This window comes from Labrus bergylta, chromosome 21 (genome assembly GCF_963930695.1).
Source record: "Labrus bergylta chromosome 21, fLabBer1.1, whole genome shotgun sequence".
In the NCBI taxonomy this organism is placed as follows: Eukaryota; Metazoa; Chordata; class Actinopteri; order Labriformes; family Labridae; genus Labrus; species Labrus bergylta.
The window spans coordinates 6,117,599-6,144,436 of NC_089215.1; the positions used below are offsets into that span (position 1 = coordinate 6,117,599).

A 26,838-nucleotide genomic window follows, 5' to 3' on the forward strand; every position below is an offset into this window, starting at 1 on the left:
TAAATAATTCAGGTTATATTTGTTTCATGTTAAGATGAAGTACTATCCACAATAAACTGCTTAATTTTTCCTCACAAAATCTGAGACCATTTGATGTGGAATATCATTGTGCGAGTGAGTGAGAGAGCTGAAAACAGCATGATTACAATAATGTTTATCGTCTTAACTTTGAATAGATGTTGATTACCTGAATACTGTACCTTTGTTGTCTGGGTAGTACACTGTTGAATTTATAAATGTGCTCTTACACACAGATGAATACAGAAAAATAGATGAGAACAAAAAAAAATGATTTAATGAATAACTGATATTTTCTCTCTTTCTTTGCCATCCTGAAGACCTCTCACTAAAAGTCCATGTTCTCCTGGATCCATGTCACATGCTCAAGCTTCTTCTGAATGACTTTTCAACAGTTGAAGTTCTGCTGAGAGAAGATGGCCAGCAGATAAGACAGCAGTACATGAAGGAGCTCCACAGGCTTCAGAAGGAGGAGGGTTTGCACCTTGGAAGACTGTATTCATGCTGTTCAAATTAAAATAGATCTCCTCCAAACAATTTTCTTCCCATTTTAAAACCCTTTGTCCAGTTTAGATGGGAGAAGTTGATATTATGTGATATAGATCAGGGAAGACTACATTTCTAAATCATTTTTAACTGTGTTTTTATTCACAAGTTATTGATCTAATTTACTCTCCATGTATCTTGATTTAAGAATGGGGCTGTGTTTAAGGTCATCATTTTGCAATGACTCTGTTCCATCCCACTTTCAGAAATGAACTACATTAGTATTTAGCAAAAGAATAAAAAGTTGTGTAAAAGTAGACTTCCTTCCCTTAGCTATTGAGTTGAGCATTAATGCACATTTTAGTCTTGTCATTTCAAATCTGAAATGTATACTCATAAGTAGACATAAAGGAGTGCATTTATATAGAAATATTTATTTAATCTGAAAAACAACATTAAAAAAGTCTGTTTTTACAGCAGAGATGAACATGTTTACACCTTGGTACAAAACAAACAAATAGGTGTGATTAGCTCATGTCTCCATTGACACACACTGTACGGGGGGGGGGATGTTTTGATGACTCATCAGTTTTGATTTGATGAAGAATAAGAGTTATTCACAATAAGGCGTGTAGCTGACCAGCTTGACAGGCGGGTGCGGTGTAACGGTTTGTCAAGAGGCCTAAAACCCGTCTCAGCTCCAGCTCTCAGTCTGTGGGTGTCATCACTCAGGCCATCCGGGGGAGACCTCCCTCACAGCGAGCTGTTGAAGAGAAGTAACTGAAGTCCACCCCAGAAGAACCAACAAATGCAGATGTTGTTGAAGCTCAGGTTTCTTCCTCTGTCTCTGCAGCTCTCTGGGCACCTCGACGGACCAGTCACCAATAATCCACACTGTCTATAGGAGAAATACAAAGGTGTTCAATTAATGCCTCAGACAAGACAAAATGTACAGTTAACTACATGTGACAGCTCAGGGTGTTTTTTTGTTATTAGCCATATCTGCAGGAATAATATTGAACAAGGTAGCTGCAACTCATAATAATAGATGCCAGTCTTAAACACTATTTTTTCTAATACTTAAAGTTTTTGGTGTGAAGCTGACACTGTCCACAGACTCCATGACTTCAAGGGGTTCGATAGAAAACAAATGTCTTACAATAAATACTAAATAATTATTTTTCAGTTGTCATGTTCACCTCATCGCTGTTGACATCAGTAAATATAAGACACAGACATTCCTCTTTTTGTCAGAACAGTAACATGAACTGTATGCTTTGTAATATTGATTTCTTCTGGATGTCTCATATTTATTTACAGTTTATGGATAAAACTTTGTTAATGTATTGCTCTGCTAACACTGACAAAGTCTAGTAACTGCTAAATAATAACCATAATTGTATATTTAAAAAAAGTGTAGTTTTAAGACCTTAATAAAATATTTTGGTTGAATATAATTTGTTTTAACTGTGTTGTAGAAAAGTTAAATGTTAACTTACTGTTTATAGAGTTTTATAGAGTCCCGCCGGTCCCGCCTTACTGCTGTCGCTAGGTTGATCCGAAGTTAGGTTGAGACTGCAAATCCAATATGGATGCGGCCCTCGATTGGACTCATTTGCTGCCTATGTAACAGACGGGTCAGGGTTCGTCCAGTAATATTTACAGTCTACGGTGCAAATACAGAGGGTGCTCCAACTATTTGTTGTTAGTACGACAATCACAGAGACTATTTGTGCTGGTCAGATTAAAGATGACTTAATCAGATTGTCTGATAGCTAGGCTAATTGCTGTGTGCGCAGATGCAACACTAAAGTGATCACATTAAATCATACCCTTGAATCTGTGCTCCTGTGATTGGCTGAATAGGAAGGAGACATCTGATTGGCTACAGACATTTCCCTGCTGAAAGAAATGCATTTGTCAATCTAACCCTATGATCTAACCACGGCAGGGAAGTCTCAAAAATCCCACACACAAATGCAGTGAGGTTCACAAATGACAAACAGTTTGTAAATGCAGACTGAACAGTTTATATATTTCTGGATTTATATTACATATACACAAAACTATAAATATTTGTGTGTGAATCAGAAATACATTTGTGAATCTTATTTATTTATTTGTGGATTTGTTTTACATTTATATAGAATGAAATATATTTGTGTGTGGATTGAAATACAATTGTGAATCCTTCTGTGTGCATTTGTGAATATTGAGACTGATCTAACTCCATATAATACTGTATATTATTTCATTTAAATGATCAATCTACGCACACTTTTAATGTAAATACTGAAAACTCTACCTCATGTAAATTAACCCAACTGTCACTTAACTGTGTTTTTTATTATCATGTTTACTTCAGCATCTTTTGCACTACTCACCACTGCACTGTTTCTTATTTAGTCTTGTACATAGTAGTTTTTGCTTCTTCGTGTTTATTTTGTGTTTATTGTTGATATTTAATGTTATACTTGTACATAAGAGAGCAAGAGAGTTAAATTCCTTGTGTGTGTAAGCATACCTGGCCAATAAAGCTGATTCTGATTCTAATATACAAGTTTTAAATTAGAGGCACAGATACAGATTTACAGGTTTACAAATCACTGCATTTATTAAGTGCATTGTGTCTTACAAGACACGGATCCTTCTGAGACTGTTGTATCGCACGTGTGTGCCACAAAATCCACAACTCACAGGAACGATTCACTTTCCAGTAGAGGTAATGCAACATTTATGGATGCCAACTATTAAACTAAACCTCCTTAGTGAGCGAGATGAGAAGGTCAGCTGCTAGCTGCTGAGCCGGAGAAGACTGTTGGGATCAGAGAACTCAAAATGTAAGTAATGTCAAGCTAACCTCCTCCTTAATTTATTCATGTCTATGGGCGCACTCACACTGGCAATCTGTACTGAGCCTATGCACGCTTCACCCCTTAAGTCCAGCTCGTTTGTCCAGTGTGATCGCTCCGTACATGCAATCACACTGATTGATGCTTAAGCACGCTACAGGACAACTTTACTGTTGTGAGTGAGCCCTACAGTTAGTAAATAAAGAGTGAAACAATGAGACTGTTTGATTCCCATAGAAAATGTTCTGTGTTTCTCCTCCTGTATGTGGAAACTTTTTCTCCTCTGCTGATGGACACCTCATGTCTGCACTGCTGACATGTTAGCTTGTTATGTGTGTGGCCGTCCGTTAGTGTTTGTGTTGCTGTGCACTGGTCATGTAACGGCTTGTGTTTGTCCGATCAGCACAACATCAGCTGATCTATCGGTGCACCTTTAATTGTCATTGCAAGAAGCTACAATGTATTGTTTTTTCATATTACCCATTAACTTACACACTAACATTAACTTCGATTAATTATTAATGGAATTTAAAACGTGCGTGCGTGCGTGCGTGCGTGCGTGCGTGCGTGCGTGGACTTACCTCTCTTCAATAGTTAGATCTGGCAGCCACAGCTGTTTAGAGGGAATAGTAATGCTCTCTATATCACAGAACTCTTCTGGATCCCAACGCATGTAATCATCAGTCCAACTCTTCAGAGGGAAAGAAAAAAAAAAATTTAAACAATCAAAATTGAACTCCCCAAATGAGTAAAAGTGGAAATTAATTTGATCAAACTTTTCTTCCTTGAACAGAACTCACCATTTCAACCCAAACACAAGACATAAATGTCTGTTCCTTTTCTCTCTGTAAAAGAATGAATATGTTTGAAAATCTTCTAAATTGTGTGTTTAAGTCACTACAAGTTAGAAAAGTTCATTTGAAGAAGCTCATAAGGGTTAGATACAGATAAGTACACATGTTTATTCAAGTCTGCAGTGCGTAGCAGGAGAGAGTAAATATTATTGTCAATAGTTCAAAAGAACTTTTCTGTAAAGTTTTCTGTAAAAAAATATAAGAACACTTAGCCAAATCATTCAGAGCTTTTCAAATAGGCTGCATGTTATGTTCGCTTTAGGCCTAGATTAACATTATTTCTCTGAGATATTTAAATAAAGAATAGACAAATGAAAACATGCAGCATCCTTTGGTAAACTGAATACTCAATCTGACTGACATCTGAATTACCTGCTGACTTTAACCTCCTAACACATCAGGAAAGCCATATAGTGCTGATTTAGAAAATAGCCACGCAATTTTGTGGTTCATCCTGAATGGCCCTGTGGTGGGCTAACTTTTTCAAGCACAATGATTTGTTGAAGACCTGTTTCATAACAAACAGAAAGAATTTAAGGATCCAATAAAACAAATGTACCCTTAAATGATCAACTACTTACCACATCTAGAATGGCATAGAGGACTATATCCAGATGTATTTCTGTGGGTTCTGAGGGGTTCTTAGTGGGCCGAGCCATGGTGTTTAGATTTTTTTTTGAAGTCAAGTTCAGGTGGTCTAATAAGTCCCGATAAGTTTTGTTACATGCAGAGGCCCCATCTAAAAGGACAACATCAAGAATGTGCATATATAACAATGTTAGAGCCATTACATTTTGATTTGAGAAAAACCTTAAATTAATTTCCACTTAGTTCTTGTGGGTTTATAATTTATGCTATGCTAACAAATATTCAGAAATATCATTGCTGTGCACTGTTGGACTGTACTTACCTTCAACAGAGCTCTGATTGGTGTTCTGTGTAAAGTTTGTTGTCTCTGTGTTATTGAAGGTTATTCCATCTAACAAAAAAAAAAGAGTACACAGGTCTGATCTTTGTATTCAATATATTAATTTTCAAACGTGTTTCTTTAACACTGGCCCTTGCTCCTGATCATATTTGTAACTTTTCTGCATTCAGCTGTATTTCCCTTTAAAGCTTTTTTTATTTTTTGTAATCCCCTCAGATTACTTTTTCTTCTTGTGTCTTTCTCATGGGCTTTTTAAATTGTTTAACCTTGAGATGAGGCTAAAGTACTTTACCTTCAACAGAGCTCTGATTGGCGTTCTGTGTAATGTTTGTTGGCTCTGTGTAATTGAAGGTACTTCCACCTAACCAAAAAAAGAATACATAGGTTTAATGTTGATATTCAATATTATTCCAAACATTCAGTAATTAGTCATTAAAACAATAATTAAACTTGGTGAGGTTGGATGTAATGTTCAAATAAGTTGAGGTTGGCCATGCTAGTAATATAGATTTAACACTGCAGGTCCTTGCTCACCTCAATAGTATCACAAAGCTCTTTTTTAAATCGTACATACCTTTCTCATAGCTCTGATTGGCTTTTTGTTGATCAAGTTCTGGCTGCTCTGTGTGATCAGAGGTAAATCCACCTGGAAGAAATGGAGACAGGATTTTAATTTCAATGTTCTTTATGTTTCCTGATCCACATCACCTGCTATCACATAGAGATGGGAAAGTTGAAGATACGACTGCACTGTCTGCATCATGTTTTTATTTTACTTCTCAATTTTGGTCACATCATGCTGAAACATGTTGATCTCTGTTTCAAAAAGCTCAAATGTATTATTTGGCCTAAAACGTAAAGAAGTTCAGTTCTGTCTTAGACGACTCAGGATATTTAAATTTGAGGAGCTCAAATCAGAGAAATGTAATTTTTTTTAAAATAAATTTTAGATTACACAATCTGTTCATCAAAATAGTTTAAGCACCTGTGAGGAGTTTTAAACTAAAATAACTAGTGATGTTTTTTTATGACCTACAAAACCATCAGGACCATCAGCATAAAGACTGTATCAACTAGGCATGCAACAATTCTCAATAAAATATTGACGGTTCAATACTGACTTGTGAATTGCGGTTTTAACAGTTTGCCGTTTAACTAGTTTCCACGCATTGTATTTCTCTCTGAATTGGGTCCGTCTGTGTGGGCCTGTGAGTCAGCGCGCGGGGATGAGTAAACAAAACAAGAGTCGGGGAACGTGCCATTGCGCATATAAGTGGACGGACAAGAAACAAAAAGTGAAATTGATCATCTGCTCTACGGTTTACATGTTAACCAGTGAAGCATATGAACTTCATGGCAGGCTGTTGTCTGTTAACTAACTGGTGTTTTTCAAACTGCTCCAATGCGCGCTGAGTGCTCCTCTGTCTACGCATCACCCTCACTGCTCTTATTAAAAACTCTAAACTGGTCATGAAACACGTCTGAACCTTCAGTGTGAGGTTTGATGTCTTTTGAAGTGTTCTTAACTCGTTTGAGCTGCTGTTAATACTCAAAATATTTACAATACTGAACATTACAAGAATAAGAGAGGAGCGATAATTGTAACTAAAAGAGAAATATGACAGTATGCCACCAATGCACTTTTTTTGTTAACATTTATTGAGCTAATTGCAGTTTAGTTCATGTTCAAATCAAATCTGACCTTTGCAATATGCTGAAAGGAGAGCACCTGAATTTGTTTTTGCTTCAAAGTAAAGTCAATCGTTTTAAAATGAAAAACATTAGCTCTCTTTCTTAATCCCTTGCTGTTCTGTAAGATTTGCCTAAAACACTTAACACTGGAAACATTTTAACTGCCTGGCCCGTCAGAACTGAACTGAACCGTGACCAAAAAACCGAGGTACGTATTGAACCGGGGGCTGACTGTATTGTTGCATCCCTAGTATCAACCACCATGGGGTGTCACAGGAGATGACTTACAGTCAGCTACAGATACAGCCTCTTCTTTACATTTTCCAAAGCCAATACATACTTCTGATTTTTAAAAGTCAGTTAGAGATTCTTTGTCAGAAAACACTAACGCACACATGAACTGGACAAGATCAGCAAAGAGATTGGATACCGCTTGGCATCAACAAAACTGACACGAACCCAAACTTCCTCATATGAGCTTTAAAGTTTAGTGATTTAAACTGTGTGCGAACAGACACCCTATCACACCCTGACCAATTAATTGTATATATCATTTAATTTCTATTTCTATATTATGAATCCTTGGTCGTCCCTTGAGACACACAATCTCTTATTCCTCAGAGTTCTGGTCAAGAAAGCAGCACATCAAGATTCATTTTAAAGAATTGGACATGTTAAATTATATACATTACACAAAAGCAGCCTATAGGAAGATGGGATTTAAGTAAAATGATGTATCCCTGAATGTTTCCCTCTATACAATGGTAATGACAAAACTCAACAGCTGCATTTCTTTCTAGTTAAAGTTATCCTAAATGAATACACATAAACCACACTTAACATTTGTTTAAGAGTAAACATTTTCTTTCATTTTTCATGATGTACCAACAAAACTTTGAATTCTCTAAAATTGAATAACAGAAGAGTTAATCAGGAAGTAACCAAATTAGCCAAACAGATTAGATTAGAAAACTTTATTGATCCCCAGCAGGGAAACTCATTTGCCACCTGGTCAGTTCATACACACAACAAACAATATTGACAGTACAATCACAGTACACAACAAGTAAATAAATAACAAACACCTCTGAAATCCTTTGAATAATCATGTACTGCCATGAGTCAGAAACACAACTAAAAATGTTCATTAAAATATCAAACTGCTGCAGGAACAAAGGACCTCCTGAGTCGTTCAGTGGAACATTGAGGCAACACTAATCACTCACTGAAGGAGCTTCAAAGTCCATTAAAAACACTGTGTAGGATTGCCTTCAAAGATCAAAACAGTAACTAAAACAGTAGACCTGTACCCCTGCAGGCATACAAATAAATACAAGTTGTGATCTTACCTTGAAGGAGGATTATCAGAAGGAAACCTGCGAGCATCATGACTGCAAAAGTTCTGTCCGGTCAAAAAGCATGTTCCTGTCCTCTGTGGTGTCCGTACTTTTATCACTGTCTTCTACTGGAAGAAATCTCATTAGTCTAATGATAAAAACACAAAAGAGGTAGATTCCAGGAACTTCCATCCCCCTTAACAATTAGTGGCTTGTGGGTAAATCCATTTTTCTATCAAGAAAAACAACTTTCCATCTCACTTCTTCTATTGCAGCTGTTTAATTGTCTTTATGTAAGGGCCTTAACCATGCCCTCATTTATTTCCCCTTTTAGTTCACCTCACAATCACACCCTGGGATATGGTTTTGAAGTGAAAGGCGCCGCTGATTCTGGAAGCTTTTGTTGCAAAGGCATCAAACTATCTTCTGAACCATTAAGCAAATTGGTACATTTTTTTGACAGCCAGTTTTTACTATTTCATTAAAGGCTGAAATCAGAGGACAACAGTCCAATACCGGTTTAGAAATTCAATACAGTCAAAATAAAATCTTCAAAGCCTAGACAAGGTTCAAGTAAGAAAGGTAGAGATATAAACACATACAGTAAGGACCAACACTAAATGATTGGAACCCCTTTACACATGACAAAATTTGCACAGGAAGAAAAGACACGCCGACCAAATTCAATGTTGATTTCTTGAACTCATTTTCTACCAGAATCAGACAAGGATGTTAATATTGATCAATTAAATGTGTGTGTCCTACAGTATTACACATAAAAGGTTTCTGAAAGTTATGAAAATTCAACTTTAACTACTTTGTTAACAACTGACACAGCAACTGGAACCAGAGATACATTTCAGTCCCTCCAGAAAGTTCAGATTTTGTGATCATCAATTCACCAATCTCTTTTCATGCAACTTTTCTGCTAATTTAACCGATAACCCTCTTTCTTTATGGGCATCAACATGTATGTTTCTTGGGATTTATCAATTTGGATCTGTAATATTTAAAATACTGATCACCTTAACCACATCGGAGGATATGCTTTACAGCATAGGTCAGCCGAAGGCCATGTCTGAACCCACTAGATATCATATTTATTTCATAACTCGTATTGTTCATGAAATCAAAACAGATGCGTAATAAATATAATACCCCCCCCCCCCGGTATATGGCACACACACCACTTAGAATACAAATCCCAGAATTCACAACTACTGCCTTGTAGACTTGTAAGCTTCAGCTACCCCTCCTCTCTGCTGTTTTTGTGCAACACGTTGGACTGTGTCATTGAAAGAAACCTGCAGCTTCAGAGACAGACTGTTAGACCACCAGGTTTTCACTGCTGTGTTCCCAAACACACACTGTGCAGTAAAACATTTGGTTCTGAGTTGACACAGCGATTTTTCAACGTTTAACTCAGAAACTTCATTTTTTCACTGCTCCTTAATCTGTTAGCAGTTAACGTGGAAAGAGCCTCTTCAAACATCCAAATCGAGCTGATGGAACTCTAATGTATGGTTCAATGAGGGAAACTGTGGCTGCACAGCTCCCACTCTTCATCCCTGAAACAATGCCCCAACTCTGCCTACAAGCTGCTCTAATGCTTTGAATGTTAAGAAGCACATACCTGTGTCTGCACCTTACCTCTGTGATGATGGAGAGCAACACCTCACACCTCTCTAACTTTATCCTGAGAGATTCCACAGCTGAACATCTTTTCATGCAGCCAAGAAAAGATGCCAAACAACTGGCTTCACTAAAATAGAGTTTTCTTTTTTCACTTTTACCTGTAATCACAAAGGTTACAGTTAAAGTGAAATAGAGAGAGAGACAAAAAAATAACGCTGATGTCTTTTATTTCAAAAGCTATGTCGTTTGTTTTATTGATTTGTAATATCTCCTGTTTGTTCTGAAGACATCATCAGCAGTTTAGTTCATATTAATGTAAGAACTGTTTGTAATATTACCTCTGATGAAAAAAATGGTCAACTTGACTTCATGTTTTTCAGAAAATGTTGACCCTGTTTTGGCCTTGAGTAAAACATTGATTAACGTATTCCTGCTTGAACTCACGCTGAGCTCCATTACTGTACCTAGAAGCCAAAAAATACAACAGAACTTGAAAATGTCACAATTGTCAGAAGGCCAACTGCTTGATAACCCATGAGTACTTTTTTTTTCTTTTCACTTTCCAGGCCACCAGAGGAAATGATAGCCTTACTGTTCCCTTTAAGGTCCTAAATATAAGCTCAGAAAATATTTCCCTCAATTCCAGGTCAGCTCTCACCATTCACACACATGCATATGAAAAAAATAGATTTTTGTTTAATTTATTTTTTTAATTGCAAGACCTATACATCTCCACAGAGCAAAATACAGATATAATTTTTCACCAGACTGACATTATGATAGACATGTGTAAACTTTATATTAATGAAAACGAAGAGAATAATGCACTTTTACATATTCAGAAAGCTAAATGACTCTCAGGATTGTTGAAGGTGCACCCTTAAACAATCTCTAAATAAAATGTTATGAAATGCTTTGACTTTGTGCACTTCGCAGTCAATTGATTTCTAAATGGGAGATTACTTTGTCAGCACCCGTCTAGGGGGGAAGATGTGCAACATAAAATCCACAAAAAAGAAGTGTTTCTTCCTCAGTCCCCAAACCAAAGGCAAGACTAATATTTGGAACTTAAAAAATGATTTATTTTAAACAACACACATTCACTCTCATAGCTGAAGCACACTGGCTCAAGATGAACAAAAACCCAAATAACAACCAAATTCAATTCTCTTTTTATACCACTATCTTACCTAAAACAAACAAATAGAAACAAAAGACAATTACTAAATCTAACTTCCTAACTTAACCAAAAACAGGAGAAAATAGTGAGCACTAAAGAAAATGGCAGTTTTACTGCTTCTCAAACAACTGAATTACTCAGGAGTAAACAACATTCATTTCAAAACTAACTAAAGACGAGGTTCCAACAACAAGCTGTAGGGAAACAAGTTTGGAGGCCAAGGGAAAATCAAATGCTGCTGCTGTCAGTTTTAAAACATTCGCCGCTCTTGATGGGGATCCCAGCCGATTAGAGGTTTGAGACCAGACTCCAGACCAATGATTCAGGTGCCCTCCCTCCAGCTGATCTGCTCCTCCAACCAATCACAGAACTCCACCTGCAGCAGCATCAAAGATCCTCACACACATACATCCATAGAGGTCTCACTCTCACACACAAACACCATACAGAAAATAAACACAATACAGCCAGGGCCGTAACATACTTCTAGATGCTTATTTTGATATTTATTGCTTACTTTTGTCACCTTTTTCAACTCTGTCACTTCATCTCATAACTGGTCACTTTAACGGAAACTTGCCACTCATGTCTCAATGTCCAAATTTTCCTGCAGAGCAATGTGTGAAAAATAAATCCACTTGAAGTGCTCTGGGTTCTAACAAGGCTAGTACAGACTCACAGATAAATGTTGTGGTGCCACGGCTGTATTATTTTCTGCAAACACTGAACAGCGATGCAAACATGGCGTGCTTAAAGCAAATAAAAAGGAAAAAACAAAAAAATGGTTGAGCAGACTGTCTAAACAAAAACGGATTGTAACATTTTCACATTTTTTTCATGATTAAAGCAATGATAGTGAAGCATAACTCATACCTCTCTGGCCACAGATTGAGTCCATTTGTTCACCTCTTTTCATTATCATTAACAAGAATCTTGCAAATAGTGAAAGTTTCTGTGTGTGTTGTGAAACCTTAACTATAGTCAGTCTATTAAAAAGCATTTCTTTAATCCTTTTTGAAATTTTGGTTATTTAATGTAGCAGCAGTTGCTCATATTGAGACCTGAAATTTGCAGTTTTACTCTTTTGGTTCTTTCTCAAGACACAGATACATGGCAATGACGGAGGGAAAAGTCTTTATTGTATATTTTTCAGTTACAAGTGTGATACATGTTCACAGAACCACTACAGCAAGTTCAGATACAGATTGATTATCATGAATACATAATCTAAAGTGCAGATAAATATGAGCGAGAACAGCACTGTAGGAGAACATTATATTAATGAACACATGCAATAAAGCCCATTCAAACAGAATATCATAGAAGTGTTTCAAGATTGTTAACATAGCACTGGATCAATTTAACAAGTTAGCTTACAAGTGTTCAGTTAGTTAACCAACCTTTTTTACTTCTTACAGTAAGTAACCCCCAACACTTAACCTCATAGTTATCTCCCGACACTTAAAGTTTAGAGTCGGTTTAGATCGTGCTCGATGTCCAAGACAGGATCCTTCAACCTCTACTGCAGACTTTCTTTTTTTTTTTAACTGTGTTGGTGCCCTGGCTCAAGGGATAGTATTGTGAGTTAGGTATTATAGCTTAGGTTATATTTATATATAAAACAAAGATTTGACAGAATTTATGATAAATATTGACTTGAATACTTAGTGGATGCTTAATCTTTAGTAATTTTCATAAATTTGATTTTGCATGCATGAATATGTTTCATATTTTATAAGGGATACAGTCGATGCATCAGTTTATCAGACCCATATCAGCCCTTTATTGACAGACATCGGTACTTTGGCAAATAATGTGACATGATGTGTTGTCTATAGCCAATGTTTATGAGTTGTGTTGTATCAATTTAAAGCTGTCATCTAGTGCACCTAAATGCTGATTCAGAGAAGAGGTTTTTCATTGGGCAGAGGAAGTCACCTGTTGGACAAACTCTGATCATACTTCTCAACCGGAAGGTCGAGGGTTCGATCCCCAGCTGGGCAATGTCCGTCCTTGGGACAATGTGTCCTTGGGCAAGAAACTTAACCCCGCATTGCTTCCGCTGGTTATGTATGAATGGGATTAGTTACTTCTGATGGATGATACTACATAGCGACCACTACCATCAGTGTGTAAATGGGTAGGTGTGACATACAGTGTAAAAGCGCTTTGAGTAGTTGGAAGACTAGAAAAGCATTATATAAGCTCAAGTCCATTTACTATTTAAGAGTCTTACACCAAAAGACGCACTGAAAAAAACATCGGTATCAGCATTCGGTTAAACTGTTATTTTAAACATCATGGTTTTTAGAATCGATGCATCCCTATATTTTATGTTGGGTGGGGTATTAATGATTCCCATATTCCAAGATATATTCACCTATATTCAAGAACATGCATTATTACTAACATGCATACTTGATTGTTTTTAAATATGTGTTTTGCTCGAATCCACGTACAACAGGACTGTGCTCTTCAGCTTGACCTTTGACTTTGTGTCCCTTTTTTATTTTTTTATTTTGGAGTCTGCTTGTCTTGTAAACTAAGCATGCTTCATAATTACGTAAAGCCATGCATGTATTGTATTAAAACGTTATGTAGGCTACAAGAGGTACCTGTGCTCAGGCTCGGTTAGTCCTGGAGCAGTGTGAGTGCAGGCCAGCAGATGAATGGGGAGGGGGGGGGGGCAATCATGCTTAAGCACGGTACGGGACAACTGGGCCTAGTGTGAGTGTGCCCCTTAATAAAAGTGAGATCTGTTTTTGGGGAGAGGGGCAGAGCACACATTGCTGTGAAGTAACTGAGAATGCGCTCCATTTACCACACAGGACAAAACCTATGGACAAAACGTGCATGCTGCACAGGAATCTTTTTATCTTGATTATCTTGTTTTTATAATTGTAGGAAGCCTTCATGGTGATTCAAACTCAAACTCATCAGAAGAAGGTGTCTTTGTTGGATTGACCTCCTCTGCTTGTTCATTCCAACTGTGAAACATAAATGCTAAAAACAGACTGGCAGTAATGATGTAAAAAATAAAAAAAACTTTGTTGACTGTTTTGGCCCTTCTTGTCCAGCGGCCTGCCTTTCCTTCTTCCTTCCTGCTGCTTAGGGGCGGAGACAACTCTTGCAACATCTCCGTTTCAGAGGCATTGGACTCCTCAGTCAACTGGCTGCTGCTAGTCTGAAAACACACATGAACAGTGTTTAGATTCTGTGACTATACTACCAGCTGTGTGTTTAGCTGGTATTGTGTTCTGTTTCTGTTTCAAAGCTTTGGCTTCCTCTGGTGCTCTGTTCAGGCTTGCTTGCTGGTTTCTTTGAGACCCTGCCCACCTACCTGTGACTGCTGACTGGCTTCATCTGGCTGAAAGGGCATAAAAGCCAGCCTTTTTCAGCTTTATCTCTCTCTCCCTCTGGACAGCCAACATGCACAACCTTTCCCCATGGTACATATCATAATGATTACTATGTATATTGATGTTTTGGCTTTCTGTTGATTTGATTGGCGCTCTCTCTCTCTGCCCCTCGATCTCTCGCGTCCGCGGCAACTTTATGAATAAATAATAAATCAATAAAACAGGTCGGTAATATACTTGGGGGCCTATAAATATACGTGAGCGGCCCGCCCAGGTATAGTCTTTGTGTGGGAAACACTGCAGCCCTATTAAATAAAATGTTAATATCAAGCTTTTTTGACAAAATTAGGTTTTCCATTTACTTTTAAATGCACATCTTGATTTATGAAAAAAAACTGAGACAAAGCAACGGTTGTAAAATGGTAAATTAAATTGTGTTTGTGATGTAAAAACAAAATCTATTGATTTACTGAAAATTCTATATCAACATTTCAAACATCACTCTCCTTAATAGTAGAGCTGGGTATTGTCCACAAGTTACCTCACAGTTTGATATCGATTCAATATTACACATAGATGAGAGAAATACCCAGAGAACTACTCACAGTGCCTTCTTATATTTGTTAAATATTAATGTGTTGTATTTGTTTAAAACAAACTGACTCGAAAATGTATTTTATTGTTGAATTATTCTTTTATAAACAAAGATTAAAACATGAAAGGACAGTATGAGCTGAAGTGCAAAATTGTGCCTGACCTGAATTCACAGCACCCACAGTGCCCCCAGTGAAGAGGGGTTTCATTACAATGTAAATTCACAGCCTCCAGTGGAGAGGGGTGTCATTTCAACGAAAATAAAAATCGATCTCAGGATTTCTCTGAATCGATATTGAATTGTGAAAAATAATAATTGCAATGCATTGATGAATCAATTTTTTTTTAACCAGCCCTACAGTCTTTTTAGTTAATAATTTATAGAAAGACTTTTGAATGTTGAATTAAAACAAGTGAAATGTAATTCTGACCTCTTTAGATACTGGAAGCATTTCAGAAGGCCTTTCCCCAGAAGATCCAGCACAGGCAGACGTCAAGTTTGTCCGTTTCTTGAAGTCTAAAAAGAGTCAAACTGAGTTTATACTATAAATAACACATCACTCATTAGACATTTACCTGTTGAATTACAAAAAAAGCTTAACATCTGTAAATTAGTAAAATCCAGATGTTTAGTTTTTTTTCTCCCATTTGTCTCAGCAAATCTCACCTTTGAAAAATGTATGGAATTTATTTTTCCCTCGTTTGTCCTTACAGTCCTCACTCAGGCTTTGTTCTTTATCTGTCCAATCATTCTGGGGTGCAGAGTCTTTCTCCATGAGGTACATCACAAAAATGGTCTCCAGGAGACTCAGCATCATCAAACCAAATATTGTAATGCAGTACATTGCTGAAGAGATAAGGAAGGAAAATAAATGCACTGATCATTAAGAGTACTTTTAAAAAGGAACATACTTTATTTTCTTCACCTATAAGTGGAATCCTGTTTGAAGAGGACGGCAGAATTTCGTTCAGAATGAGCTGCATCACTGTGACAGCAAGCAGCACAGTGACCTTGAAGCTGAGCTTCTCCCCCCCATTCTCTGAGATCATGAAGGAGGCCAAATCCAGACACAAGAACAACAGGACAGGCAGGATGAAGTTGACAATGTAAAGGACAGAACGCCTCTTCATTGTGACCTGTGAAATTGAATTTAGATTCAGGTTCCAAACTTATGGATATGAGCTGAATTCTTTCAGTAAAATGAGCTAGAACTACATGTACACACTCACAGTTTACATGAAAGTAATGCTAATATTTCTGCAAAGATTTAGATTTGCTGTAAGATGTTATCAGAGAAATTATAAAGACTCAAAATAGAAATACTTCAGTAAATAACTTGAGACACATAGAGCTGAAAATGAAAAATGTTTACCTGCTAGTCTTGTTATCTGTAAATGAAATACTCACAGTGTAAACCATCATGCTTTGATTGACGCCAAAATTGTCGGCATTTTTGTTGGTTACAGTAATGTCGATGAACTCCCAGTCCGACTGTGTTTTTATAATTTCTTTGGACCATTCTGTTGTATGAGTAGAGTCAACCCACTCCAAAAGCTGAATTTGCATGACTGAGTTGGGGGAGAAGAAAATAACTGTTGCAAGGTTTGCTTGATCAACGTATTAACTATATTTTATGTTAGGGCTGACAAGAGTTATGAAAGCATTAGGGATGCAACAATTCAGTCAGCCAAGTTCAGTATACCTCAATTTTCTGTCTGGTTTCTAAAGGCCCAGGCTTGTGGGAGGAGTTTATTTTTAGTATTCCGTTCTTTGGAGTTTTGAGCATTTTTTACCGGAACAGCAAGGGGTTTAATCTGAGAGGAGATGTTCACAGACTACAGCTGGCTAGAGGTGATGTTGCTATTGTTATATTTGCTGCAAACACGATGAGAAAGAACGGAGTAAAGTTGAATCACTGTTTGGCTGGATCACGTGTTTCCGACTCGACTGTGCTGTTGCACTAAAAGTAAAAAGGTGCGCACAGGCGCGGAGCCTATGGCTCATTGCAGAGGGGGCGGGGACCAATAGTGGGCCCATAAACTGTCTCTAGGCTATATAGCATATGCTGTAGCCTATATAGTAATATAGTATAGCATTTATGGTATAGTATCGGCTGTATGGAGATACAAGACAGGGCGAGACGAAGAGAAATGCCGCTGCAGATTACAAAGGGTGCTATTACAGTGACAGGGACTTATCAGTGAGTGACCTGCTGATATTTAAGCAGAACAAGTGCTGATATGTCTGTGCGCATATTCCACCGATTAAACAAGTAAAGCAGACTTTACTAGCCGGACGGGAAACCAAAGATCGAAGGCAACTACAGTTTGACATTCAGTGAAGTTGGACGCTCATCCAGCCAAACAGACAATACAATAAAACCACACATTATCAACCCACGCACGACAACAAACTTTGTAAACAGTGTGACAGCAATGGCCTGCCGGTCATACAGTACGATAACCAAGCAGACACGGCGGTCTACAACACATGCACCCACAAACAAAAGACCAGCATCTAAGTGTCATCACAAATCATGATGAAACAACTTACCAATTAAGTTTTCATCAGCACTGTTGCTTTCCTGCACGGAGCTAGCTGGGTGCTCCTCGCTAACATGTTTATTTGCTTGGCTAGTTTCGTTTACATTAGTGGAGCTAGCAGCGGGAGGAGATTTGCCAGGTTGAGTTGTTGAGGGTTGAGTTGTCAATGAGAAAACATTTTTTATTTAGTTTTTATACACTTTTAATGTTACGAAAAACAGCATGGTAAACAGAAATAAAGCAGACAGACGACTAGGTTTTTAAAACTCCAGACAGCAGCGGGGGCCCAGCAAAGGGGGTGCTAAGAGGTGGAATCAATGACATTACAAACAGGCCACAGCACCCTGCTGGTGCTGTTTGCTGCCGAGGTTGAGAACCCCCTTGGCAGTGGAGGGGGGCCCCTCTCTGCTCTACAAAATACATTGTGTGTCTTGATTGCGGCAAAATAAAAAAGAGACTCAGACCTAGTCAAACTAACTTTATTCGAAAATTCCACTAAATAACAAACTGCATGTTAAATTTGGCTCAAAGTGGACCCCTTAAGACAACAGTGGGCCCGGGGCGGCCGCACCTTCTGCTCCCACACTCGCTCCGCTACTGGGTGCGCATGGTGCAACCACAGCCTCTGTCTTATAAGGCTCTGCGTTCAACATAGCAAAACTCCCTTTAAAAAAATCCTTCTTGACTCCTGCACATAGTTAAAGGTCCCATATTCTGCTTTTTCTGGTTTTATATGCTCTGCAGTCTGTTTTCCATGTATCCTGTGCATGTTTAGTCACATCTATTTGCAGAAATTCAAAGTCCGCGGAAACGCAGCTTCTCCTATGTCCTCCTGTTAGCTGTAGCATTAGCCGCATGTAACGCTCGGTTCTAGCCCCCCTCGATAAAAATTTGTCAGTCCGACGTCATTGTCAGTGTGAGATCACTGATCGTTGTGGCAAGCCCAGCAGCTCATGTTGCACGCCCGTTAACTTCTGTAGCACGTCCCTGATATGCCGTAGCACAGTAGTGCTAAGGTGCGAATGTTTATGCTCCCCTCGGACGGAGCCAGTGGCTGCATTCCCAATATGGTAAAAGGGGCGGGACATTGCCGAGAACCGTGCTGGGCAACTGACCAATTACGGCAGAGCCGACAGGCCAACCAATCAGATCAGAGTTGGCACACGTGGGGACTCTGAACGTGGGCACTTCAGAGCCTTAGAGAGAGAGTCAGAAGCGAGCCGGTGCATGGAGCAGCAGTACATGAAAACAGACACTTTTTTAGCTATTGTGAACATACTTTAGTAGGTACATAGATTAAATATATGAACCCCAAAAAGGGCATAATATGGGCTCTTTAAGACACAGCAAAATAGTGCAGAATCACGTCAGCTTCAGAGCAAGACAGAGGGTAAGCGACTGTCCGTACACTCTTGTAAATCACATCACAACGGAAGCATCTCCTGACTCCATTTTAAAAATGTTAATGTACAGCTGCTTGCCACCGATTCTGTGCTGAACTCCAATAAATAACAGAATATCTGTTAATGTAGGCCTACAGCTGCTTTCTGTTGATTCAGTACTTAACTCCTATAAATAATGGACTATCGAGTGGAACTTTTCAAAACGCGAGGTGTACTCCTGGTGTTTATGTCTGTGCGCGAGCATAAATGGAGAAGATTAAAGTTGTTTGTTGCAAAAACTAGATTAATTTAGAGGGGAAAACACGTGATATAAATACAACCCAACAGATACAAGCCAGATAAGAGTACGACAATAAAAAAAAAAGGCGTTTTATGCTTAACGTTTTTTTTTTTTATCTTGTGGAGATTCCTGTGCGTACCACCACAGGGAGCCGTACCATAGTTTGAGAACCACTGCTCTAGTGTGAGTGTGTGTGCGCATTTGTGCAGCAATGTAGGCTATATGTTGGTGTGTCTCAGCGTGCACGGCAATACTCACAGTCATGACAGCAGAGAGAGGAGCAGGGAAAAGTTGTTGCAGCTACATAAAACGCGCGCCTGCACTCTCTAGCACACTCTCTCTCTTTCTCCCCCCCGCTCTCTCTATCGCTCTCTCGTGCATGCATCAATTTTATGAATAATAAAAAAACAAGTTAAAACAGACTACAAATATACTTGGGCGGCCAGAAATATACTTAGGCGGCTCGCCCAACTATTGTCTGTGTGGAAAACACTGCTGTAATGGTTTTCATTTGAGTAGGCGACACATGTACAGACATCCCTTTTTTTTGTTAACCTTTTTCTCTTCCTTGTCATTACACTCAAGATCGTTGTACGCAAAACTGAAACCTCACCATTCACAAGCACGTATTGAACTGTGGATGCCGTTCCGTTCGGTTCAATATTATATTGAGAATTGTTGCATCCCTAGAGATCATACAGTCAAACTCAACAGCTGGTTGTGTTTCATGTGTTTCTCTATATTTACTTTCACATGCCTTTTTTTTTTGCCTCAACCCCAAACATTTGTCCTTTCGCTTTCTACACATACACCTCAGCTCAGTCAAAATAAACTTTTACAAACACAAGCATCATTATAATTAAAACTTTGTACTTTGTTACCGTTGTGTATGATAGACTTGAAGGAGAGGTTGCAGCTTTGAATGTCGAAGGGGAATTTGTAGACATCCATCTTGCAGGTGGTTACAAGCACCATGTCATTCCTAAGAAGGAATTTCCCATTATAAGCAATGCTGAGATATGGACTCTGAGTGGCCTTATCCTTCTCTGTCCTGAAATGAGAACACACAACCATTCAGGTTCTCAACTTCATTTTACATTATGTATTACATTCTATGCCAATGTTGTAGTTGAGTTTCTAAAGTAACTCAGTCCGAGCAGAGTCTTGAGTCCCCAGTGCTCATAATACATAGTATTAACATCCAATTATTAGTTCTTACTTCAACAGCCTCAAACCCCACACTGAAAATTCACACAGACGTGTCCTAAGACGGGGTTATAGTTTATAATTAACAGAGTGAGGGTGACGAGCGGGCGTGCAGACATCAATGCGCACTAATTGCATGTTGGAGCTGTTTGGACAGCATCATTCTGTGGGGGAACAGGGTTTTTGACAGATCCTGCATGCAACAGGATCAACTATTGTGTTTTGCTTGCTTTAATGGAGAGAGCTAGGAGTGAAAAAGGAGGGGTTCATAAAGGGAGCACGGCAAGCCCTCCCAAAAAACGCAATTCATCAGTGCGGCTCAATAAGTTTCTATAACACACACTGCCTTTCAGCTTGTCCTAACAGCACAAGCGTCAGCGACAAAATCAGCTGTTTTTACTCCGGTACCCCGTTTCTATCTTCCTCTGTTGCTCGTGTCAACTGACAGGGAACAAGGAAGGAGGGGGCTACAGGGCACTGACACTCACTTTTCCCACTCAACAGAGCTTAGTAGCTCATCTAAAAAGGGGGCGATAACGGTGAATTGATAATATCCACATCTGTGATTGAAATGTTGAGCTTTGACTTGTGTCAACACCAGAAAATTATATTTTTTTGGCTCAGCGAGCCGTTTACCGACGAGCCTCTGTGTTGTGATCTGAGTCAGCTGCTCGTTAATACAAAGGGAGGATACTGACATTTACAGATCATAGAATTCAATATTTAACGCATGCAGTGTGGACAGTGAGCGTCCGTTGCTGTGCGACAGAACGCAACATATAACCCGCAAGTGCTGTTAGGACACAGTGTAAGTCTTGTCGTCACTCAATGTAAAGTGTTTCCACACAGCTGAAGTCTTCGGCATTTTGTCTTCCCTTTAACGGCCAAGGTGAACTGAAGTGTGACGTTCACTGACAGCTGTGAGGACAGGAATATCAGATACCCAAAAAAACAAACAAAAAAAATGAATATTCTAATTCCAAAATTAATAATCGATTGCCTACCCGATGAACCAATATTCGAATAGCCAAATATTCGGGTCCAGCCCTACTAATTTCTCCAATGTATTTGGCCATTTCATTTATGAACTATGGTTAACTGGGGAAAGTGAAACATAAAGCTGTGTATCATCGGCATAGGAGTGATAGGAGATATTGTGTTTCTGTATGAAGGAACCAAGAGGGAGCATGTAAAGACTAAATAGTAGTGGACCGAGAACTGGACCTTGTGGCACCCCATAGTGAATGCTAAAATGATCAGATCTAAAGTTGCCAAGTGAGACTGAGAATGTTCTGTTTTCTAAGTAGGAGGAGAACCATTGAAGAACAGTTCCTGAAAGGCCAAAGTCATTTTCCAGTCTGTTTAACAGAATTTTATGGTCAACTGTATCGGAGAAAGAAGTGAGAGTTTATTTGAATCACGGCTGATTTTTAAGTCATTGATTACTTGAACAAGAGCAGTTTCAGTGCTGTGGTTTACTCTGTAACCTGATTGGTAAACATCATACAGACTGTGAAGGGTTAGGTGATTGTGTAATTGTTTGCGGAGAACCTTTTCTAAAATGTTACTGATAACAGGAAGGTTGGCGATGGGTCTATAGTTGGTAATGATTGATGGATCAAGTTTGTTGTTTTTATGATGGTAAAATGTCCCTGTATAATTATAGTTTGTTATGTTTTGACAAATAATAATTAAACCACAATTAACCATCTGGTTTCTTCAAATTCACTCAGGAGCAAAAATCAGCCTGTAAATTTGAAAGAAATAATGATTTAACATTTATGATAATAATTACCGATGTCGACTGATAGGAATTTTTTTTTATCTTGAAAACATTTTTTGTTATTTCATCCAGGCCTAATATATATATTCATTGACTTACATCTCTTCAATAGTTAGATCTGGCAGCCACACAACTTTAGTCGGAAGAGTAATGTCTTCTGTATGACAGAAGTCGAATGGATTCCAATGGATGAAATCATCTGTCCAATTCTTCAGAGGGGAAAAAAAAGGAAAAATATTGAAACAATCGAAATTGCATTCCCATTATAGATTAAAAGTGGATATACATTTAATCAAACATTTCTTCCTTATAGAGAACTCACCATATCAACCCAAACATAAGACATAAATGTCTGTTCCTTTTCTCTCTGTAAAAGAATAGATATGTTTGAAAATCTTTCTAAGTTGTGTGTCTAAGTCACTACAAGTTAGAAAAGTTGAACAAGAGTTCATTTGAAGAAGCTCATAAGGGTTAGATACAGATAAGTACACGTTACATACATGTTTTTTCAAGTCTGCAGTGTGTAGCAGGAGAGAGTAAATATTTTTTTCAATAGTTCAAAAGAACGTTTCTGTCATTTAGACATTAAGAATTTGGCAACCAATTACTGAAAGATAAAAAATTAAAAAATTAAAAAATTAAAAAATTTTTTAGAGAAGATGGATCAGCACAATCTAAAACAAAATATAAGAACACTTAGCGATATCATTCAGAGCTTTTCAAATAGGCCGCATGTTATGTTTGCTTGAGGCCTAGATTAACATTATTTCTCTGAGATATTTAACTAAAGAATAGACAAATGAAAACATGCAGCATCCTTTGGTAAACTCAAACTCAAACTGGCTGGCATATGAATCACCTGCTGACTTTAACCTCCTAACACATCAGGAAAGCCATATAGTGCTGATGTAGAAAAAAGCCAGGCAATTTTGTAGTGCATCCTAAATGGCCCTGTGGTGGGCTAACTGTTTTGAAGGACAATGGTATTTAAGGATCCAGTAAAGCAAATGTAACTCTAAATTATCATCTACTTACCACATCTAGAATGGCATAGAGGGCTATATCCAGCCTTATTTTTGTGGGTTTTGAGATGTTCTTAGTGGGCCGAGTCATGCTGTTCAGATCTTTTTTTGAGGTCAACTTCAGGTGGTCTACTAAGTCCCGATAGGTTTTGTTACATGCAGAGGCCCCATCTATAAGGACAAAATCAAGAATGTGCATATATAACAATGTTAGAGCCATTACATTTTGATTTGAGAAAAACCTTAAATTAATTTCCACTTAGTTCTAGCGGGTTTATAATTTATGCTATGCTGACAAATGTTCAGAAATATCATTGCTGTGCACTGTTGGACTGTACTTACCTTCAACAGAGCTCTGATTGGTGTTCTGTGTAAAGTTTGTTGTCTCTGTGTTATTGAAGGTTCTTCCACCTAACAAAATAAAAGAGTACATAGGTTTAATCTTGATATTCAATATTATTCCAAACATTCAGTTATTAGTCCTTCAATCAATAATTAAACTTTGTGAGCTTCAATGTAATGTTCAAATAAATTGAGGATGGCCATGCTAGTAATATAGATTTAACGCTGCAGGTCCTTGCTCACCTCAATAGTATCACAAAGCTCTGGGTGTTTTTTTTTAAATCGTACATACCTTTCTCATAGCTCTGATTGGCTTTTTGTTGATCAAGTTCTGGCTGCTCTGTGTGATCAGAGGTAAATCCACCTGGAAGAAATGGAGACAGGATTTTAATTTCAATGTTCTTTATGTTTCCTGATCACATCACGTAGAGATGGGAAAGTTGAATATGAGACTGCACTGTCTGCAACATGTTTTTATTTTACTTCTGAATTTTGGTCACATCATGCTGAAACATGTTGATCTCTGTTTCAAAAAGCTCAAATGTATTATTTGGCCTAAAATGTAAAGAAGTTCAGTTCTGTCTTAGATGACTCAGGATATTTAAATTTGAGGAGCTCAAATCAGAGAAATGTAATTTTTTTTTAAAATAAATTTTAGATTACACAATCTGTTCATCAAAATAGTTTAAGCACCTGTGAGGAGTTTTAAACTAAAATAACTAGTGATGCTTCTTTATGACCTACAAAACCATCAGGACCATCAGCATAAAGACTGTATCAACTAGGCATGCAACAATTCTCAATAAAATATTGACGGTTCAATACTGACTTGTGAATTGCGGTTTTAACAGTTTGCCGTTTAACTAGTTTCCACGCATTGTATTTCTCTCTGAATTGGGTCCGTCTGTGTGGGCCTGTGAGTCAGCGCGCAGGGATGAGTAAACCCCGGCCGCCAAGTGAGTTAATAGCAAATCACCACGCGCTAAAGTTTGGTGACGCTGAAAACAACATTACTTTTAACATGGCGAGCAGTGAGGAGCAGCCAGGTCCGGAGTGGCTAATCGGGAGAAACGGGACAATTCCCGGTGGGCCGGGCTGCCTTAAGGGCCGCCAGGGCCGGTACAGTGACAGTTTATAGATCATACAGGCTGCAGTCATTGCTCAAGCAGTGTTACACTATAGACCAGTTTCTGATAGTGTGGGGCGAGCGTGTGCGCCTCGTCCAGGTATATTAACGGCCGCAAACGCCCTTTTTTCAAAAGCCTCTCTCCCTCATTATGTCAAAAACATGTATTAAAAGATAACTGTGGGTCCGCGAATGTGAGAGGGAGAGAGAGCTATACGGGTGAGCGAGAGTCGGGGAACGTGCCATTGCGCGTTTAAGTGGACGAACAAGAAAAAAAAGTGAAATTGATCATCTGCTCTACGGTTTACATGTTAACCAGTGAAGCATGTGAACTTCATGGCAGGCTGTTGTCTGTTAACTAACTGGTGTTTTTCAAACTGCTCCAATGCGCGCTGAGTGCTCCTCTGTCTACGCATCACCCTCACTGCTCTTATTAAAAACTCTAAACTGGTCATGAAACACGTCTGAACCTTCAGTGTGAGGTTTGATGTCTTTTGAAGTGTTCTTAAATCGTTTGAGCTGCTGTTAATACTCAAAATATTTACAATACTGAACATTACAAGAATAGAGGAGAGAAGAGAGGAACGATAATCGTAACTAAAAGAGAAATATGACAGTATGCCACCAATGCACTTTTTTTGTTGACATTTATTGAGCTAATTGCAATTTAGTTCATGTTCAAATCAAATCTGACCTTTGCAATATGCTGAAAGGAGAGCACCTGAATTTGTTTTTGCTTCAAAGTAAAGTCAATCGTTTTAAAATGAAAAACATTAGCTCTCTTTCTTAATCCCTTGCTGTTCTGTAAGATTTGCCTAAAACACTTAACACTGGAAACATTTTAACTGCCTGGCCCGTCAGAACTGAACTGAACCGTGACCAAAAAACCGAGGTACGTATTGAACCGGGGGCTGACTGTATTGTTGCATCCCTAGTATCAACCACCATGGGGTGTCACAGGAGATGACTTACAGTCAGCTACAGATACAGCCTCTTCTTTACATTTTCCAAAGCCAATACATACTTCTGATTTTTAAAAGTCAGTTAGAGATTCTTTGTCAGAAAACACTAACGCACACATGAACTGGACAAGATCAGCAAAGAGGTTGGATACCGCTTGGCATCAACAAAACTGACACGAACCCAAACTTCCTCATATGAGCTTTAAAGTTTAGTGATTTAAACTGTGTGCGAACAGACACCCTATCACACCCTGACCAATTAATTGTATATATCATTTCATTTCTATTTCTATATTATGAATCCTTGGTCGTTCCTTGAGACACACAATCTCTTATTCCTCAGAGTTCTGGTCAAGAAAGCAGCACATCAAGATTCATTTTAAAGAATTAGACATGTTAAATTATATATATTACACAAAAGCAGCCTATAGGAAGATGGGATTTAAGTAAAATGATGTATCCCTGAATGTTTCCCTCTATACAATGTTAATGACAAAACTCAACAGCTGCATTTCTTTCTAGTTAAAGTTATCCTAAATGAATACACATAAACCACACTTAACATTTGTTTAAGAGTAAACATTTTCATTTATTTTTCATGATGTACCAACAAAACTTTGAATTCTCTAAAATTGAAAATATAAGAGTTACTCGGGAAGTAACTAAATTAGCCAAACAGATTAGATTAGAAAACTTTATTGATCCCCAGCAGGGAAACTCATTTTCCACCTGGTCAGTTCATACACACAACAAACAATAGTACACAACAAGTAAATAAATAACAAACACCTCTGAAATCCTTTAAATAATCATATACTGCCATGAGTCAGAAACACAACTAAAAATGTTCATTAAAATATCAAACTGCTGCAGGAACAAAGGACCTCCTGAGTCGTTCAGTGGAACATTGAGGCAACACTAATCACTCACTGAAGGAGCTTCAAAGTCCATTAAAAACACTGTGTAGGATTGCCTTCAAAGATCAAAACAGTAACTAAAACAGTAGACCTGTACCCCTGCAGGCATACAAATAAATACAAGTTGTGATCTTACCTTGAAGGAGGATTATTAGAAGGAAACCTGCGAGCATCATGACTGCAAAAGTTCTGTCCGGTCAAAAAGCATGTTCCTGTCCTCTGTGGTGTCCGTACTTTTATCACTGTCTTCTACTGGAAGAAATCTCATTAGTCTAATGATAAAAACACAAAAGAGGTAGATTCCTGGAACTTCCATCC

At 38.2% G+C, this 26,838-nt stretch overlaps 1 protein-coding gene, 1 long non-coding RNA gene and 1 pseudogene across 2 annotated transcripts in view; 1 reads left to right on the forward strand and 2 right to left on the reverse strand.

The window, feature by feature from the left end:
• LOC136177280 (uncharacterized) overlaps positions 1-26,838 on the forward strand; it is a 64,023-nt gene that overhangs the window by 12,695 nt on the left and 24,490 nt on the right. The gene's annotated exons all lie outside the window — the stretch shown is intronic.
• On the reverse strand, positions 3,934-8,318 carry LOC114920165 (5-hydroxytryptamine receptor 3A-like). The gene is made up of 6 exons (XM_065949959.1): positions 8,180-8,318; positions 5,713-5,784; positions 5,431-5,499; positions 5,121-5,189; positions 4,792-4,949; positions 3,934-4,047 (listed from the first exon to the last, which is right to left on the reverse strand). The coding sequence occupies exons 1-6, from the start codon at positions 8,217-8,219 to the stop codon at positions 3,934-3,936; spliced, it is 522 nt and encodes a 173-aa protein (XP_065806031.1). The 5' UTR covers positions 8,220-8,318.
• Positions 11,641-26,696, reverse strand: LOC114920164 (5-hydroxytryptamine receptor 3A-like; annotated as a pseudogene).